Source organism: Ptychodera flava, chromosome 21 (genome assembly GCF_041260155.1).
Source record: "Ptychodera flava strain L36383 chromosome 21, AS_Pfla_20210202, whole genome shotgun sequence".
NCBI classification, from domain to species: domain Eukaryota; kingdom Metazoa; phylum Hemichordata; class Enteropneusta; family Ptychoderidae; genus Ptychodera; species Ptychodera flava.
Window position 1 is genome coordinate 37,042,050 of NC_091948.1, and position 18,281 is coordinate 37,060,330.

The 18,281-nt window shown below is 37.8% G+C and overlaps 1 protein-coding gene across 5 annotated transcripts in view; it reads left to right on the forward strand.

Annotated features, from left to right (window-relative positions):
- Positions 1 to 10,509, forward strand: part of LOC139122150 (uncharacterized) — a 60,752-nt gene extending 50,243 nt beyond the window's left edge. For 3 of the 5 annotated variants that reach the window (XR_011549416.1, XR_011549415.1, XR_011549417.1), the window contains 5 exons: positions 166 to 267; positions 797 to 908; positions 8,146 to 8,314; positions 8,462 to 8,647; positions 9,428 to 10,509. Coding sequence is in view for 1 of the 5 variants with exons in the window: in XM_070687569.1 (XP_070543670.1) it covers positions 166 to 267; positions 797 to 908; positions 8,146 to 8,312 (381 nt within the window). In the remaining 4 variants the exon portion in view is untranslated. Of the gene's footprint in view, positions 1 to 165; positions 268 to 796; positions 909 to 8,145; positions 8,315 to 8,461 lie in introns of all 5 variants that reach the window. The other 2 variants (XR_011549418.1, XM_070687569.1) reach the window with 2 other exon arrangements.
- Positions 10,510 to 18,281: the final 7,772 nt, after the last annotated feature.

Sequence of the window (18,281 nt, forward strand, 5' to 3'; positions counted from 1 at the left end):
CTGCCAATACATCCAGGGCTAAACGGTGGCTACATCATTAACATGTGGAGAACACATAGTTTTGGGCCACCATAATTATACTCTTATTATAATGGTTTCAGATTTGCTTTTTCCTTCACTATTTATGTGATTCAATTTTCTATTTTTACTTTACATTCTCTGCAGACATTGTTACCAGGCCTTGGACATCACTTGCCTGTTCAATTACAACTCCAACTGGATTGGATTGATGAACTTAAAAAGAAGCTGACAAAAATTGAAGAGAAGGTAACACCAAGTTAATATCAGATATCACTGTGAAAATTGATCTGTTTTACTTCATTTAAGTTAGACCGCAGGAACAAAATATGAAACTTTTACATTTGTGCATGCCTTTGTTTTTAACAAATATCAAAGCACATTGACAGTCATAAAATGTGTTATAAACTGTGCTATAACTGAAGAATTTTTAAATGTTCATCTTAATTTCTTGTTCTGCTTGTATATATATCAGTGATGCAAATTAAAGGGAGGGGGTCATGTGTGCAATTTTCTTGTTTACAATCTGGATGCATCATGTCAACATAGCTGCAACATATAAATTTTAATACGATATTCATTGTTGACAAACATGTTTTAACTTTCATCAATCACCAATGTACCATAGATACAGTGATTAAATCTGTCTTAGGGGTCCCTGGCAACCTTTCCGCAGAGTTCTGACGACCCCCTTCCTTTTAAAGTCCTGATGGATAATTGAAATGTCAAACAAAGTTTACATGTGACTTTCATAATATACCTCTGTTAATATACACAGTCTGAAAAATCCAACGAAAAATCAAAAGATTCTTCTGATGATGCAGCTGACTCTGAGGAGAGGGCCTTAGAAGTTGAGAAAGTTGTAGAAGATGCCATCAAAAGAGCTAGAGGTGAGTGACCTCTTCAATTACCAAGCTTTTAGAACATGGCTATATAGTGAAAATACTCTGTAATTTCTTGACCTGTTCACCCCAGTTCCCTGTAAACAGTACTGTTCCACAATCATAATTATCCCTTTGAGTGTTATAAGTTTTCCCACCAAAATTACAGTTCATCATTTTGCCAATTTTTAGGAATTTTCTGTAATTTTTTGATAATTTTGGAACAAATAAACATATTTCATTGGCATTTTTATCAACATTTTGATTAAAAATCTGAAAAAATTGACTTGGGTATATTTTAAAAAGGCAACAAAAGTTGACCTTTGCCCTCAAATGTTAATAGCAATTGATTTGGGTCAAAAATGGTTGTGAAAGGGTTAAAATCTCAGACAGTTCATGTTAAATTCTTTAATCCCAAATGGCTCAAGTAACTCAATTTCAAACTAAATATTTCAAAAGTGGTTTCAAACTAGCTTAAGAAAATCTTAAATGTAGCAAAGTGCGTTGTGAAAAACATTCAGGCTCTGTATTTATCTGAAACCTGCCAAAGTTGTATGATTGGATCTTAGCTTACATGCCCTTGATCAACTTTCAACAACGATAAGAACAACTGAAGTTTTCAAATTGTGCAATTCATTGTGTGTAAACCATGCCAAAATTAGCATCTCTATTGTTCAATGCATGACCTCTGGGATACGAATCAGATAAGAAAATCAGTCTGGCATCTAAAAAATGTAGTGATGTTGTTATGTAGGTCATTTCCCCCACACTCATCATGACCTGAGTTCAATTAGTCTAGAACATTCTCAAGGTCACTGCCCTTGATGACCTCACAACCTTGAATTCAATTAGTCATGTTTGGAATGTTCTGGAAAGTTGATTAGTTGTGTAAGGGAGATAATTTTAGAACAGTAATTAGCATGTCAATAAAAGTTCTAGATTGTTCTTATATGCCTTTATAAAAGGGACGTGCACAGCTTCCAGTCAGACTTTTGGGATCGTGTCTCTTGTGTGTTACTAAACTCCAGCAGTAGTCATTCTCAAGACTTTTCAAGACCTTCACTGCCAACGCTGATTTATACTGTGGACTTTGTGCAGCTTCAAGCCTGCAAGGACTGTTCATTCATCCAACTGACTGTTACAACTCTGAGACTGGAGCTTTGCCGTCCCAGCTGAGATAAGTAGTCTGTACACTTTTAAAGCTTGTACTCTATCCCTGACTTAGCAATTAGTTTTATTTTCGTAATAAATTTTGTTTAAACGTTAACTGCTGAGTTCACCCTTTTGTTCGTTTTCTCTGCACGTAACAAAATTGGGGGCTTGTCCGGGAAACGAATATTTTGAGCCGTTTGACAACATTTTGACAGCTTTTCAAAACTACTATATACTGTGAACTCAGCGAAATTCAATCATGGCGGAATTCAAGCCAGACGAATTTATGGATGACCTTGATCAGGACACATTTAATTCCCTCAGAAAAGACAACCTCATAGCACTGGCAAATTTCCTTAAAGTAGATGTCAAAAGATCTATGCGCAAGCGAGAAATTCAGTTCAAGATTGCAAAACATTTAGTTAATTCTGGCCATTTTGAAGAGTCTGCCTTAAAAGATTATGAGCCTGAGTCTTCCTTCGAACTCAAAAAATTAGAATTAGAAATTCAGGCAGATTTGGAGCTTAAAAAATTGGCATTAGAAAAAGAAAAAATACAAATGCAATTACAAATGAAAGAAAAAGAATTGCAAATGGAAGAAAGACAGAAAGAAAAAGAAAGGCAGGAAAGATTAGAAATGGAAGAAAGACAGAAAGAGAGGGAATTGGAAATGAAAGAAAAAGAATTGCAAATGAAGAAAGACAAAGGGAGAAAGAAAGAGAGGAAAAAGAAAAGGAAAGAGAATTAGCTGAACACCGACTGCAGTTAGAAATGAGACGTTTAGAGCTTGGAAAGTCAGGAAAATTCTTCCCTTCAGACAATTTGACATCACTAAGCATTTCAGGTTAGTTCCCCCTTTCCAAGAAAAGGATGTTGATAAATATTTCCTCCATTTTGAGAAAATTGCTCAGAGTCTGAATTGGCCTAAGGAGTCTGGTCTATGCTTTTGCAGAGTGCTTTGGTGGGTAAAGCCAGAGAAATTTACATTCAGTTGTCAGTAGAGCAGGCTTCAGATTATGATTCTGTGAAGGAATTAATTCTCAAGGGTTATGAGTTGGTGCCTGAAGCTTACCGTCAGAAATTTAGGGATTGTGAGAAGGTGAAAGATCAAACTTACGTTGAATTTGCTCGAACAAAAGAACAACTGTTTGATCGTTGGTGTTCTTCGGAAAAGGTCAGTCAGAATTATGACAAATTACGACAACTTGTTTTGATTGAGGAATTTAAAAGGTGCATCCGGAGTGACATCAAGACGTTTATCAATGAACAAAAGGCAGATACATTAGAGGTTGCTGCACGTTTGGCCGATGATTATTCATTGACCCACAATCTTCATTTCTCAGCAAACCATCCCAGTCCTTTTCCTACAGAAACAATGCAGGTAAATTTAACTCCTCCTTTTCATCCAAGAATTTTTCAAAGGACAGTAGAAAATCAAATGACAACAGTGCACAGAGTACAAGTAACACTCCCACATCATCAGATCCCAAGTCTCAATCTCCTTCTGACAAACAGTTCGGTACACTTTCTTGTAATTATTGTAAGAAAGACGGCCATTTAATGTCAGAGTGTTTCAAATTGAAAAGAAAACGTGAAGGTCAAAGTGGTCAAAGTGGATCTAAGCCCACCGGCTTTATTTCTTCATCAACTCAATTAGAGTCTAATAATGTGTGCAACACATTTTCTGAGGTTAAACCCCTCTTATCCCCAATTAATGAGGTCAAGGTCAATTCTTCTCAAGATAGCATTATGGGTATTTTCGAACCATTTATTCATGATGGTTTTATATCACTTTCTAGTGATTTCTCTTCCGCTACCCCTGTCAAAATTTTAAGAGATACCGGGGCTTCCCAGTCTCTTTTGTTGGCAGATACCCTGCCGTTTTCTGAAAAGTCATTTTCAGGTTCTAAAGTTCTTATTAAGGGGGTAGATGTAATGACTACATTCCTGTTCCTCTCCATAATGTCTATTTGTCTTCGGACTTTGTTTCTGGACCTGTGACTTTAGGTATTAGGCTTTTTTGCCTTTTGAAGGGATTCACCTTCTTCTTGGAAACGACCTTGCTGGGGACAAGGTCATTACTAATCCACTTGTGACTGATAATCCTAGTTTAGATCAAAATCCAGAGCCAATAGAGGAAGACATTCCCGGCCTTTTCCCATCATGTGCCATTACTCGAGCCATGTCAAAGAAAACTTCTGAGAATCAAAATACTCTCAAAAATAATGTCACAGATGTGACTTAAATGACACATTTCTCAGTCAGGTGTTTGACACGGAGCATTCCGTTATCCCTCGTGGATTTGAAACTTCCAGTAAAACTTCTGCTGACCAAAGTCAGACATTTTCTAGATCAAATCTCATTGCAGAACAACACAAAGACCCAGATATTTTGTCTTTGTTTGACAGGGTAGATGATGAAGGTAAAACTTCAGATAGCTCTGTTTCCTATTATACAAAGTCTGGTATTCTCATGCGTAAATGGAGACCTCCAGATGTCTTGGTTGATGACGATTGGGCTATAAAACATCAAATTGTGGTTCCAAAGCCCTACCATGCTGAAATATTGCGCCTGGCCCATGAAACGCCCTGGGCTGGTCACTTAGGAGTCAGGAAAACTTATCATAAAATTCTCAGTCACTTTTATTGGCCTAATCTCAGGCAGGATGTAGCACATTTCTGTAAAACTTGTCACACATGTCAAATGGTAGGAAAGCCAAATCAGACCATTCCAAAGGCCCCTTTACAGCCAATTCCTGCATTTCAAGAACCATTTAGTAGGATACTAATAGACTGTGTTGGGCCCCTACCAAAAACAAGATCAGGAAATGAGTACATGCTGACAATAATGTGTACATCAACTCGGTTCCCAGAAGCCATACCACTGAGAAATATAAAGACAAAGACTATAGTGAAAGCTTTAGTCAAATTTTTCACTTTATTTGGCCTCCCTAATGTGTCCAGTCCGATCAAGGCTCCAACTTTATGTCTGGTATTTTTCAACAAGTAATGGATCAGCTAGGCATTAAACAGTACAGGTCATCCGCCTATCATCCAGAAAGTCAGGGTGCTCTTGAGCGATTTCATCAAACTTTGAAAAACATGATTAGGACCTACTGTTTTGACACAGAGAAACAGTGGGATGAAGGAATTCATTTTTTGCTCTTTGCTGTTAGAGAGTCAATTCAAGAGTCTCTTGGTTTAGCCCATTTGAGCTTGTATTTGGACATACAGTCCGTGGCCCACTTAAGCTCGTTAAAGAGAAATTCCTATCAGACGATGATGATTGTCTGAATATTTTGCAATATGTGTCAGATTTTCGTACAAAACTCTCTAAAGCATGTGAATTAGCCAGAGAAAATCTTGAGTCATCTCAGCAGTCAATGAAAACCAAATATGATAAAAGCACCTCAAAACGGAAGTTTAAACCAGGTCAAAAAGTTCTTGTTCTACTTCCAATTCCTGGCAAACCACTCCATGCTCGTTACTTTGGGCCATACCTAATTGATAAGAAATTGAGTGATTTAAATTACATCATAATAACACCTGACAGGCGAAAACAAAAACAGCTATGTCACATAAATATGCTTAAGCCATATTTGGATAGGGATAATCCTACTATACCTCAGCCTGTCAGTGCAGTCAGTTCAAACCATTATGAAGATAGTGATACTAAAACTGACTTGAGTGAAAATACTCTAAACTCAAAGCTGGGCTCGGTCAAGCTTCAGAACTCAGAAATCCTGGAGAAGCTGGAGTCTACAAAGTTGGCACACCTCCAGCCAGAACAACAACAACAGATGAAAGAACTGCTCCACGAATATAAACACCTGTTTCAAGATGTTCCAATGAGGACAAACGTCATCTATCACGACGTTGATGTTGGGGACAGTAAGCCTGTAAAACAACATCCATACAGACTGAATCCAACAAAAGCGAAATATCTCCAGGAAGAAGTCAAATACCTGCTGGACAATGACTTTATTGAACCCAGTAAAAGTAACTGGAGTTCGCCGTGCATACTTGTTCCAAATCAGACCACAGTTATCGTATGTGCACGGACTTTAGGAAGGTCAACCTTTAACAAAGACAGACACTTTCCCAATCCCGAGGATTGATGACTGCATCGACCGAGTGGGAAAAGCCAAGTATGTGACGAAATTTGACCTACTGAAGGGATTTTGGCAAGTCCCTCTGACGGATCGTGCTCGTGAAATATCCGCCTTTGTTACACCAGACGGATTGTTCCAGTACAAGGTGATGCCATTTGGAATGAAGAACTCTCCGGCAACGTTCCAACGGATGATCAACGACGTCATATCCGGGCTAGACGGGTGTGCAGCCTACGTTGACGACGTCGTCCTGTATAGTGACACCTGGGAGGAACACATCAAGCTCATGCGGAAGTTCTTTGAGAGACTGAGCAAAGCAATGTTGACTGTCAACCTTGCCAAATCTGAGTTTGGTTGGGCAAGGGTAACTTACCTCGGACATACTGTAGGACAGGGTGAGGTAAAACCTGTTGATGCCAAAATCAGTGCCATTTCAAGTTTTCCCATACCAAACTGCAAACGACAACTGATGCGCTTTCTCGGTATGGCTGGTTACTACAGAAAATTCTGTCCAAATTTCTCCACAATTACTGAGCCTTTGACTAACTTACTTAAAAAGAAAGTAAAGTTTGTTTGGTCAGAGCAATGCCAACAGGCATTTAATACACTTAAAGCCATACTGCAAAGTGCCCCAGTGTTGTCTGCACCAGATTTCACTTTGCCATTCAAATTAGCTGTAGATGCTAGTGATACGGCTGCTGGTGCTGTTTTATTGCAAGAGGATAGTCATGGTATAGATCATCCTGTTTGCTATTTTTCACGCAAATTTAACAAATCCCAGAGAAACTACTCTACAATTGAAAAAGAGTGTTTATCTTTGATATTAGCTTTACAGCATTTGAAGTTTATGTTACTTCTTCAAATCAGCCAATAGTGGTTTATATTGATCACAACCCTCTTGTTTTTCTGCAGAAATTCAAAGGCAAAAATCAGAGATTGCTAAGATGGAGTTTAATGTTACAGGAGTTTAATCTTGACATTAGACATATCAAAGGCAGAGACAATTTAATTGCAGACTGTCTCTCTCGTATTTAGAACTTATTGTTGTTCACACTTTTAAGATTACATTTGTAAAAGAAGATTTTTCATTGAAAAATTTTCTTTTTTGAAGAGGGGGTGTGTTATGTAGGTCATTTCCCCACACTCATCATGACCTGAGTTCAATTAGTCTAGAACATTCTCAAGGTCACTGCCCTTGATGACCTCACAACCTTGAATTCAATTAGTCATGTTTGGAATGTTCTGGAAAGTTGATTAGTTGTGTAAGGGAGATAATTTTAGAACAGTAATTAGCATGTCAATAAAAGTTCTAGATTGTTCTTATATGCCTTTATAAAAGGGACGTGCACAGCTTCCAGTCAGACTTTTGGATCGTGTCTCTTGTGTGTTACTAAACTCCAGCAGTAGTCATTCTCAAGCTTTTCAAGACCTTCACTGCCAACGCTGAATTTATACTGTGGACTTTGTGCAGCTTCAAGCCTGCAAGGACTGTTCATTCATCCAACTGACTGTTACAACTCTGAGACTGGAGCTTTGCCGTCCCAGCTGAGATAAGTAGTCTGTACACTTTTAAAGCTTGTACTCTATCCCTGACTTAGCAATTAGTTTTATTTTCGTAATAAATTTTGTTTAAACGTTAACTGCTGAGTTCACCCTTTTGTTCGTTTTCTCTGCACGTAACAATGTATTACAGAAAGGGGGGTCTGACATCAGACAATAGGTCAAACCCGAAATTCAAAGGCATTTAGGGACCGCGGCAACAAAAGCGTGTTCACAAATGTGCATAGAAATAATGGTATGTGACAATGTGTATTTCCAAACATGTTTTTGTAAACGCTGATTTGTTTGTACCGCCATCCCTTGGGCAGACTGAGTCAGTACATTGCATAGATGATTGACAAGGGTATCACTACCGTTTTCAATGCTGATATTACAACAGATTTGTTTTTGATTATGACTTCAATGTTTTCATGCCCTGCACAGATGCTGTGAATAGTGCCCAAATGAAAGCTGGGGAAATTGGCAAAAATGGAGATACTGATCTTAAAGATCTGCTGAAGAAAGCAAGGAAGATTGTACGTGAACTTGAAGGCAGAGATTTCATTGATCCTGAAAGTTATGCTGAAAATGAGTTACGAAATGCTATTTGAAAGTAAGGACACTAATTAAAACTGCAAATGATTGCACGGTTATCAGAAATACCACTTGTATCTCTAAGCCTGGTTACTTATCAAATCTCTCTGTCCTTTGTCGGTGGTTTTGTTTTTTGATGGGATGAATTATTTTCTTGATTTGCAAGCACCTGAGAGAGTCAAGAATCTGAAAAAAGGAAGAGGGTGCTCTTGGAGATAAATTTGAAGTCAGTAACAACATGGATGACCTTAAGGATAAATTTCGTGACTTGATTAGTGAGAGCGAGCAAACAGATCGGATACATGATGAAGTGGAGACATTCAACCAACTCAACAAAGATCCAGATTATAAGGTACAATTACAGTCTAATCATCCTGTTCACCCCTATTTATAATGAACCGGACCACACTCGATGTTGATTAAAGTGGGTTTTAGCAAAACTATGATCATGAAAGGACTAAAGGAGACAAACTTTTGTAAACAATTTTCAGTAGTTTTGCTTAATGATTGAATATGTCCTGCTGCGCCATAAAGTATGATGATCATACAAACTGTCAGACTTGCAAGCACAATCATTATGTATAAGGTTCAATATTTTATGTACAACTTGCAATATTTTGTCACAACTTGCAATGTTTTGTGTACAAGTTGCAATGTTTTATGACAACAGGTAATGTTTGGCACAACTTGTAATCTCTTGTGACAACTTACAATGTTTTTGTACAAGTTACAATGTTTCATGTACACCTCGCAATATTTTGTCATAACTTGTAGTTGTTTGTGTAAACTTGCAATCTTTTGTGAAAACTTGCAATGTTTATGTACAAGGTGCAATCTTTTGTGACAACTTGCAATGTTTTGTGTACAAATGTTGTTATTGTTGGCAAATGGATTTTGTCTAAAGTTCTGTTAAAACTTAGAAACATTGCACGTACAGACTGTTAAGTAATGAAAAGTTGATAACGACATTTTGACATTATTCTATCAAAAGACTGCATTAAAGAAATTTAGTAATCACAGTGCTGTAAAATGAATGTAAAATGTAAAATGAGACAAGTTATTGTGAATGAATTTATGATTGTAGCTTAAAGATAGCAATGTTGATATTTTGTGACTATTTTATTTGGAACAGAAAACAATGGAAGAAGTTCAAGAATGTTTCAAGAATGCAGACAATGATCAGTGTTAATTGCTGCCAGGACGCGCCCTTGCGACAATGTCTCAAAAATGGAATCCGTTGTCATGCTCTCTTATGTTGCCAGTCACCTTGGGCCCACTTGTGAGTCAACTGTGATGGGTGTAGTCTACAAGTAATATCTGTTACTGTTTTGCATAATTATTGTGAGGCTTACACAATGTACTTTCGGAGCTAGATCTATGATTAAAAGTAATTAAAACGCTGCACTTGATATCATGATTTGCTTGAATGTAGTCCGTCTGAGCTCTGATTTGCGGCAGATATGGTATACTGCTTCAATTGCGTGAAATTCAAGCATAGCGACGCGGTCCCAGTAGCTTGAATTTTGTTCAGTGAAACTAATGTGTTCCGAGATAATGCAAAATTTGATTGACAACTGCTTGTTGTCCCCAAAATGTACAAAATGTCCCCAAAAATAATTGGTAACGGGACACAGTGTCCCCTGATCTAAAATTCCTGGCAGCAACACTGCAATGATGTTAGAGAACGGTAGAGATCTTCTTGACCAATAATAATAATAATAATAATAATAAATACTTTATTGATCTCCATAGAATTACAATATCTGCTTCAAAGCAAACCGGCAACAAAGAATAAAAAGTCAAACACGTTCACACACAAACATAAAAATGTGACGAAAACAAACTTGGTTAGAAATCTGCTCTGCTTGATTTGAGATTGTAGTTAAAAATAGCTCTTGGTATAAAGGAATGCTTAAAACGGTGTGTGTGTGCAAAGGGCACTCTAAATCTACCAGTTCTTTCGATACGATGACTATCAAATTCTTTGTACAAGGGATGTGTCTCATCACTGAGGATGGCATTTCTCTTATAAATCATTTTGTCTATGTAAATTTCATCAAATGAGCATAATTTCCGCCCAACCACTTTACTAGCTTTTTTAATTACCTTTTCCAATCTAGTTTTCTCCTGGACTGAGATGTACCACCCCAACAAACAGCTCCAAACATTAAGACACTTTGTACAGTAGATGAATAAAAAGTGTACAAAATACTAGGATTTACCTCAAAAGACCATAACTTACGCAAGCAATACAGGCGTGGTTGAGCTTTTTAGTCCCCACGGACACCGTCCGGGGGACTTATAGGTTTCGTCATGTCCGTGCGTGCGTGCGTGCATGCGTCCGTGCGTCCGTCCGTTCACGCAGATATCTCAGAGATGCCTGGAGTGATTTCATTCAAACTTTGTACAAGGATTACTTCATATGTCATACAGATGCACGTCAATTTGTTTTGTCATACGATCCAATATGGCCGCCAGGCGGCCATTTTATTACGATTTTTTCATGTACAGAGCCATAACTCAGGCATGTTCCAACCGATTTTATTCAAAGTTGGTACAAGGACATCGACCAATGTCATAGCTATGCACGTCAATTTGTTTTGTGATACGATCCAATATGGCCGCCAGGCGGCCATTTTATTACGATTTTTTCATGTACAGAGCCATAACTCAGGCATGTTCCAACCGGTTTTATTCAAAGTTGGTACAAGGACATTGACCAATGTCATAGATATGCACGTCAATTTGTTTTGTGATACGATCCAATATGGCCGCCAGGCGGCCATTTTATTACGATTTTTTCATGTACAGAGCCATTACTCAGGCATGTTTCGACCGATTTTATTCAGAGTTGGTTCAAGGACATTGACCAGTGTCATAGATATGCACGTCAATTTGTTTTGTGATACGATCCATATGGCCGCCAGGCGGCCATTTTATTACGATTTTTTCATGTAAAGAGCCATTACTCAGGCACGTTTCAACCGATTTTATTCAAAGTTGGTACAAGCTTATTGACAAATGTCATAGCTGTGCATGGCAATTTGTTTTGTGATGCGATCCAAAATGGCCGCTGTGCGGCCATTTTATTACGATTTTTTCATGTACAGAGCCATAACTCAGGCATATCTCAACCGATTTTATTCAAAGTTGGTACAAGGACATTGACCTATGTCATACATATGCACGTCAATCTGTTTTGTGATACGATCCAATATGGCCGCCAGGCGGCCATTTTATTACGATTTTTTCATGTACAGAGCCATAACTCAGGCATATCTCAACCGATTTTATTCAAAGTTGGTACAAGGACATTGACCTATGTCATAGTTATGCACATCAATTTGTTTTTTGTTGCAATCCAATATGGCCACTGTGCGACCATTTAGAACCATAACTCAGACATGTATCAAGCGAATTCATTCAAAGTATTTTTATCACAGACCTAATGAAGAGGACTCTATCCTCAAAATACCCATTAACAAGTGGGGACTGTGTCATCAACGATGACTTGTTTAATGATGTTTGAAGTGTTTTCCTTCCAGTTTAACTTATTGTCCAAAATTTGACCAAGATATTTGTAAGTACATACTCAGTCAACTGTTTTCCCCTTAATGCACACTGGTTGTGGCTCATTGTGCCTACGACTAAAATCAATCACCATCTCTTTAGTTTTAGTAACATTGAGGTGTAGAAAATTTTGATCGCACCATTTTACAAATTTTAAATTATCAATTTCACACCTGTAATAACTATCATCATTGTTAGATATACAGCCAGCTAAGCTTGTGTCATCAGCGAACTTGAACAAGGGGCACGAGTCATGACTATGTCTCGCGTCTGCTGTATAAAGAGTAAACAAGAATAGAGCAAGTACCGTACCCTAGGGTGCACCTGTCTTTGTGTACAGAATCTTGGAAAGAATGGTGCCATGCTTACCAGAACCAAGTCTAACAAACTGGGGCCTGTTGGTGAGATAATCAAAAATCCATGCGACTGTTGAAGCTAAAGCCCAAGCTAAAGATTTCTTGGATGATGCTGAAATGGCTGTTCAAGTTAGTAGAACATTGTCAATTGAAGTGTGTCATTAAACGTAAGCCCATCAAATTTCATGTCAAAGTATACATTTGACATTTTTAGTGTATCAATAATCAATGATGACTGTGTAAAATTATTTCACAAATTGAAAATGTTTCCAGGATAGTTCTCTGTCATTCAGTGTGTAAGGTAAAAACATACAAAAAAGGCAATTTATTGAGAGTTTGAAGGATGTTGACCTAAAGCATTTGAATTTCAGTACATTCAGTTGGAGAATTTTTGACCAATTTTTGAAACAAGAATACAGCTATCATGCCACACATTATTCTCAGCTAAATTCAAATTCCATGGACTAAAAGCTTTCAGGAATCCAAGAATGCTTGATTCTTTGTATTCCCCTTGCCTTGAAATGCTCTATCCTTTTCATAATTATGTTTCTGAAGACTTTTCATCTTTTTGATATCACTGTTGATCACTGTCTTGCACAGACAACGGCACTGGAATCTTCCAAATATGATGCAGGTATTGCACAGCTAGATCCATATGTTGACCTTCTCAAAGAACAAACAGAAGACCTTGAACTACTGGTTGAGAATGCTACAATCCATGCACAAAATCTACATCAACAAGCAGAAGAATTGGATGCATAAGTGTTTGTTGTTTTTGATTCTGTCGTTTTGAATGTTATGGGGAATTTTTTTAATTATTCATTACGTAAACAATTAACCCTTTGAACCCGGCTCGGACAGAAATGTCCGATGATGTCATAGAGTACCAGGGGGTCAGGGTGCAAAGGGTTAAGACCCAGTGCTATGTCATAAAAGATTCTATTATAATGATGAATAATAAACATAATTGAAGGAAAGAGATGTTATTGAGACATTATCAGCTATGTTTGAATAACATAGTAGGGTAAGTAGAAGCAATTAATTCTGTAACTCTGACCATTTAAGTCTTGATATGAGTATAGAGCAAAAAATTGCAGTTACTGAACTGTATCAATGAACGTGTATGGTAATACACGCTTTTTTGGCAGGTATCGCAAGCTGGTGATAAATACGATATCTCTCTTCGACAAATGATCAACTGATGGCATCGGTGACATGGGGCCTTAGTTAGTGACCACTACCTATCTGACTTACAGATTGATATATGGCGGGGTGCCACATGTGGGGCAGGATGCGCTTACTATTTTCGAAACACCTGACATCACTTCTTGGTCTTCTGGCCAGAAGTCCATATATCTTTCTTTCATGAATATGACTTTGTTTGTGTACCGTCTATTTACTGTCTGTTCTGTGCTGTTTTGTGTCTATGTTTACTACTATTGTCTTACAAATTTTGACCTAGTGTATTGGATTACGGATTGGTATGATTGTGATTATTGTAATACATGTACCTTGCCAGTGTTTCAGTTTAAGTGGAAGTGAGTTCATGGGCAACATTTATTATGAGGGTCAACACAATGAAATAGATGTGAACAGACAAGATGAAAAGGTGTCTAGATGACTTTAAAGACTTGCAAAATCAATGCAGGGCTTTGTATAAATTTTATTTCAAGTGTCTCTACTGCACATTATCTAGAGACTCGGTGTGAGAGAGATTTCTGTATACCAACAACATGTTACATTGACTGGCACTATAGGGAAAAAGTGCGTGACTTAGAGCGAGAAACTGACGCTTTCTCGCAATCGGTGAGAATCTGTTCTTATTCTCACCGCTGTCGGTGAGAAAATTTTAATCTCCACTGGAGATTGGTGAGAAATGCACTCCTTGGCGAGAATCAAGTGTTAGAACAAATTCTCACCGGTGAGAATGGAAATTCTCACTAAGTACAGCGAGAATGGAAATTCACTGGCGAGAATCATCAAGACTCGCCGTTCATTGGCGAGAATCATAAAGACTCCGAACGGCGAGTCTTGATGATTCTCGCCAGTGAATTTCCATTCTCGCTGTACTTAGTGAGAATTTCCATTCTCACCGGTGAGAATTTGTTCTAACACTTGATTCTCGCCAAGGAGTGCATTTCTCACCAATCTCCAGTGGAGATTAAAATTTTCTCACCGACAGCGGTGAGAATAAGAACAGATTCTCACCGATTGCGAGAAAGCGTCAGTTTCTCGCTCTAGTCACGCACTTTTTCCCTATAGTGTGGGATTGTGTAATGAGATAAAACAGGACTATTAAACTGATACTTTTCTGATTGCTTTCAGTCTTATTGCAGACACCCATAGATTTGGTGAAAATGCAGTCAAGGCAGCCAAAGCCCATGAGAACATTGGTGTTGCAGTCACAGACATAATGGCTGCAGCCAGAGCTGCAATGGCAGCCACTGATGACGCCAAAGAAGTGGTAAGAAAACCAGTATTTTCAGAGACTGTATAAATTGACCTAATCCACTGAATATGTTAATTTTCCTTTATTAGTCCCCACGGACACCATCGGGGGGGACTTTCAGGTTTGGTCATGTCCGTCCGTGCATGCGTGCGTCTGTTCACGCAGATATCTCAGAGACGCCTGGAGCGATTTCATTCAAACTTGGTACAAGGATAATTACCTATGCCATTCATATGCAGGTCGATTTGTTTTATGATCCTATCCAATATGGCCGTCTGGTGGCCATTTTGTTTCCTGTATTTGATGTTGGTGCGTATGTTCACGCAAATTTCTCAGTGATGCTAAGAGCGATTCCATTCAAACTTGGTACATAGATTACTCTAGATTACTCTACATATGCACATTGATTTTTGTTTTGATCCGGTCTAAAATGGCTGCGTGGCGGCCATTTTGTTTCCTATATTTGACCACTTTGCATTCGTTCACGTAAATTTCTCAGCGATGCCAGGTGCAATGGCATTGAAAGTTGGTACATATATTAATCTCTATGTCATATATATGCATGCCAATTTCTGTAATGATTCAATCAAAAATGGCTGCGTGACGGCCATTTTCTTTCCTGTATTTGATATCCATCCACAGGGTCCCCAGGTGTGATCCACAGGGCTTCAAGGATGGTATTGATATTAATGCTGTGTGCATGCATAGGGGCTCATGAATGCAGATATCTGAGATATGCCTGTGCCAATTATTTTTGAACTTGGTACAAGGATACTACACTATGGCGTATATATGCAGGTCCATTTATATTGGTGTGGCATGCATAATTAGTGCTAATTTGCATAATGTGGGATGAGAGCGCTGTTTCTGGTACGACTGTGCCACATTTGATGAAACTTTTTGCAGATCTTTTTCACACAGAGTTCTAATATCAATCAATGACATATGTAAGTATTGCATCAATTAATTGCTAATTTGCATATTTGATGAATTCTTGCAATTAGGGTGATGTCTAGAATATACTGCAACAGATTTGATGAAACAAATGGTACAAATCTTAAGCACATAGCCCTACAATAGTGTACAAAGACACTTAGCAGTATCATGTTAATTAATTGCTAATTTGCATATTTCGTTCCTTTTTCTAATTAGTGGGCTATCTCCAGAAATACTGTTTTAAATTTTATGAAACGTGATGCAGATGTTGATCTGTCAGTATTATAATACTATGTGAACACATTAAGGAGTATCATGTCAATTAATTGCTAATTTACATATTTAATGAACTTTCATAATTATTGTCATATGTCTAGTAATGCTGCATAAAGTTTAATGAAACATGGTGCAGATTTTTTCCTTCCAATAGTCAAATAGCGTGTAAAGATATGTAGCATTTTGTTATCAATTAATTGCTTATTTGCATATTTAATGAATTTTGTAATTATGCTGATATGTCAAGAAATAGTTCAACAAATTTCATGAAACTTGGTACAGATGTTGAGCTCAAATTGCTTTAACAGTGAAAAAGACTGTCAAATTAATTATCAATGACACTTACACACTTTACAGCAACGTCCGGGTGACAGGTCGTGGAGATAAAATACCGAAAAAATCACAAACGTGAAAGTCACGACCTCACCACCGGTCATGGAGAAAAAAGTCAGAAAAAATTCAACACTTTACATTCATCACCTGGCGCAAAGTAAAAATGCTGAACGTCACATCCTCTCGACTGGTCGTGAAGAAAAATGACGGAAAAAAATTAACACTTTACAGCCACAACCTGTCGACCGGTCGTAGAAAGACAAAAAGAAAAAAAGTAAAAAAGCTGAAAGCCTTGACATGGTGACCCGTCGTGGAGAAAAATTACTGATAAAAGTCTAAATCTAAAAATCACAACCCCATAACCGGTCTTGGAGAAAATTCAATGGCACTTTACAGCCACAACCTGGTGACAGATCATGGAGAGAAAATACAGAAAAACAGCCATAAACTTGAAAGCCACTTCTTCACGGTCCTGGAGAAAAATTACTGAAAAAAGTCTAAAACCTGAAAGCCACGACCTCGCAGTCGGTCTTGGAGAAAAATGTCAGCAAAAATACAACACTAAAGTTACAGCCACGACCTCGCGACCAGTTGTAGGGAAAAATTACAGAAAAAAGGAATGAAATAAACTACCTTTCGACAGATTGGAAGCGGGAAGATGGCAAAATTAAAAAGTCATGTACTATTATTTAGCAATATGGAGAGAAGGCAGCCCTGAGAAAAATATAAATGCGAATCACGGTTTCTCTACGCTACAAGAGTAATGGTGTCTGAATAGCATGACTGAGAAACGTTAAATATTTTCGATCACATATATTGAGTATCTGATTCCATATTTCCATTCTGGAAATTAAAGTTTCCAGGCTTTAGCTTTAGTTATCATTTGTGCTGCAGAGGTTGAGTGGTGTGTTTGAATTTGCACTCTGATCTTTGCGTAATTACATGGAAATTTCTAGAAACCTTACAACAGAGAGCCTCATTTTCACTACAATCCAAAATGGTCGTACGACCGGTCGTGTAGCGTGCTTATATAAAACGTTGGTTCATTTTGGACCATTCATTGAAATCCATGTGATTAGTTATTTCCGGAAAATCCTTTGTAATTCTGCACTAGTAACGAACTTCACTTACTGCTTCTTGTATTTATTTACAATTTAGTGGCAAAATGTAGCTCCTCAGTTTTATATACTGAGGAGCTATTAGAATTGAAAACTAGAAATGGCGGCGTCAACTTTTACTTCCTTCTGTCAAGACTTCCTTCTGTCAAGATTTGGCCAACTTCCGTCTGTGTGTCCATGTGTCATGTGATAAACTGCGGCGTCAACTTTTACTTCCTTCTGTCAAGACTTCCTTCTGTCAAGATTTGGCCAACTAGCTTCCGTAGATATGTATCTGCGATTATTTACAACATTAACACAGCAGGGTTTGATGTGATCTTGGTTACATCTTTAATCAGCTACATGCTCTCAGTTACACAACACACCAGGGCCACTCCATGAATGTCAGACAGAGAAACATAAACAAATCACCACACTTTGCAATGTCATGTATCATTAATTTTTATTTGTGATGAACAAGTGAGCGTGAAAGTTCAGGTAGCTGTGGGAATTGACCGGCTAGACCAGCATCATATAAACTTACATGTTCAAAATACATTTGTAAATGTATTCGTGGAGTTCCTGATTGGACTGAATGGTGCACTGCAAGAACCTTTTCAACATAACGATTCTAATAAAACGTAAAAAAAGACAATTTGTTACAAGGCATCTATTTCACTGAAACACTTGCAAACATGATTATGATGTGTTCTATTAATTGTAGCTCATTTCATTTATACCATTTAGACAAATTTTTCACTATTATTTCTATTTTTAGCTTTAAGGTATTTTTAAAGTTGTAACAGCTCTAGTACTTTCTCTTTTGTTCTGTTTTTGAGGTATACTGTGATGAGAATGTTCCCTTACAGTATTTCATGATTCGATTCATCTGTAAGAACTAGGATTGCAATGATTAGACCGTTGTAAGCAACAGATAACTTATCATTGTGTCCAATTGTCAGGAATTCC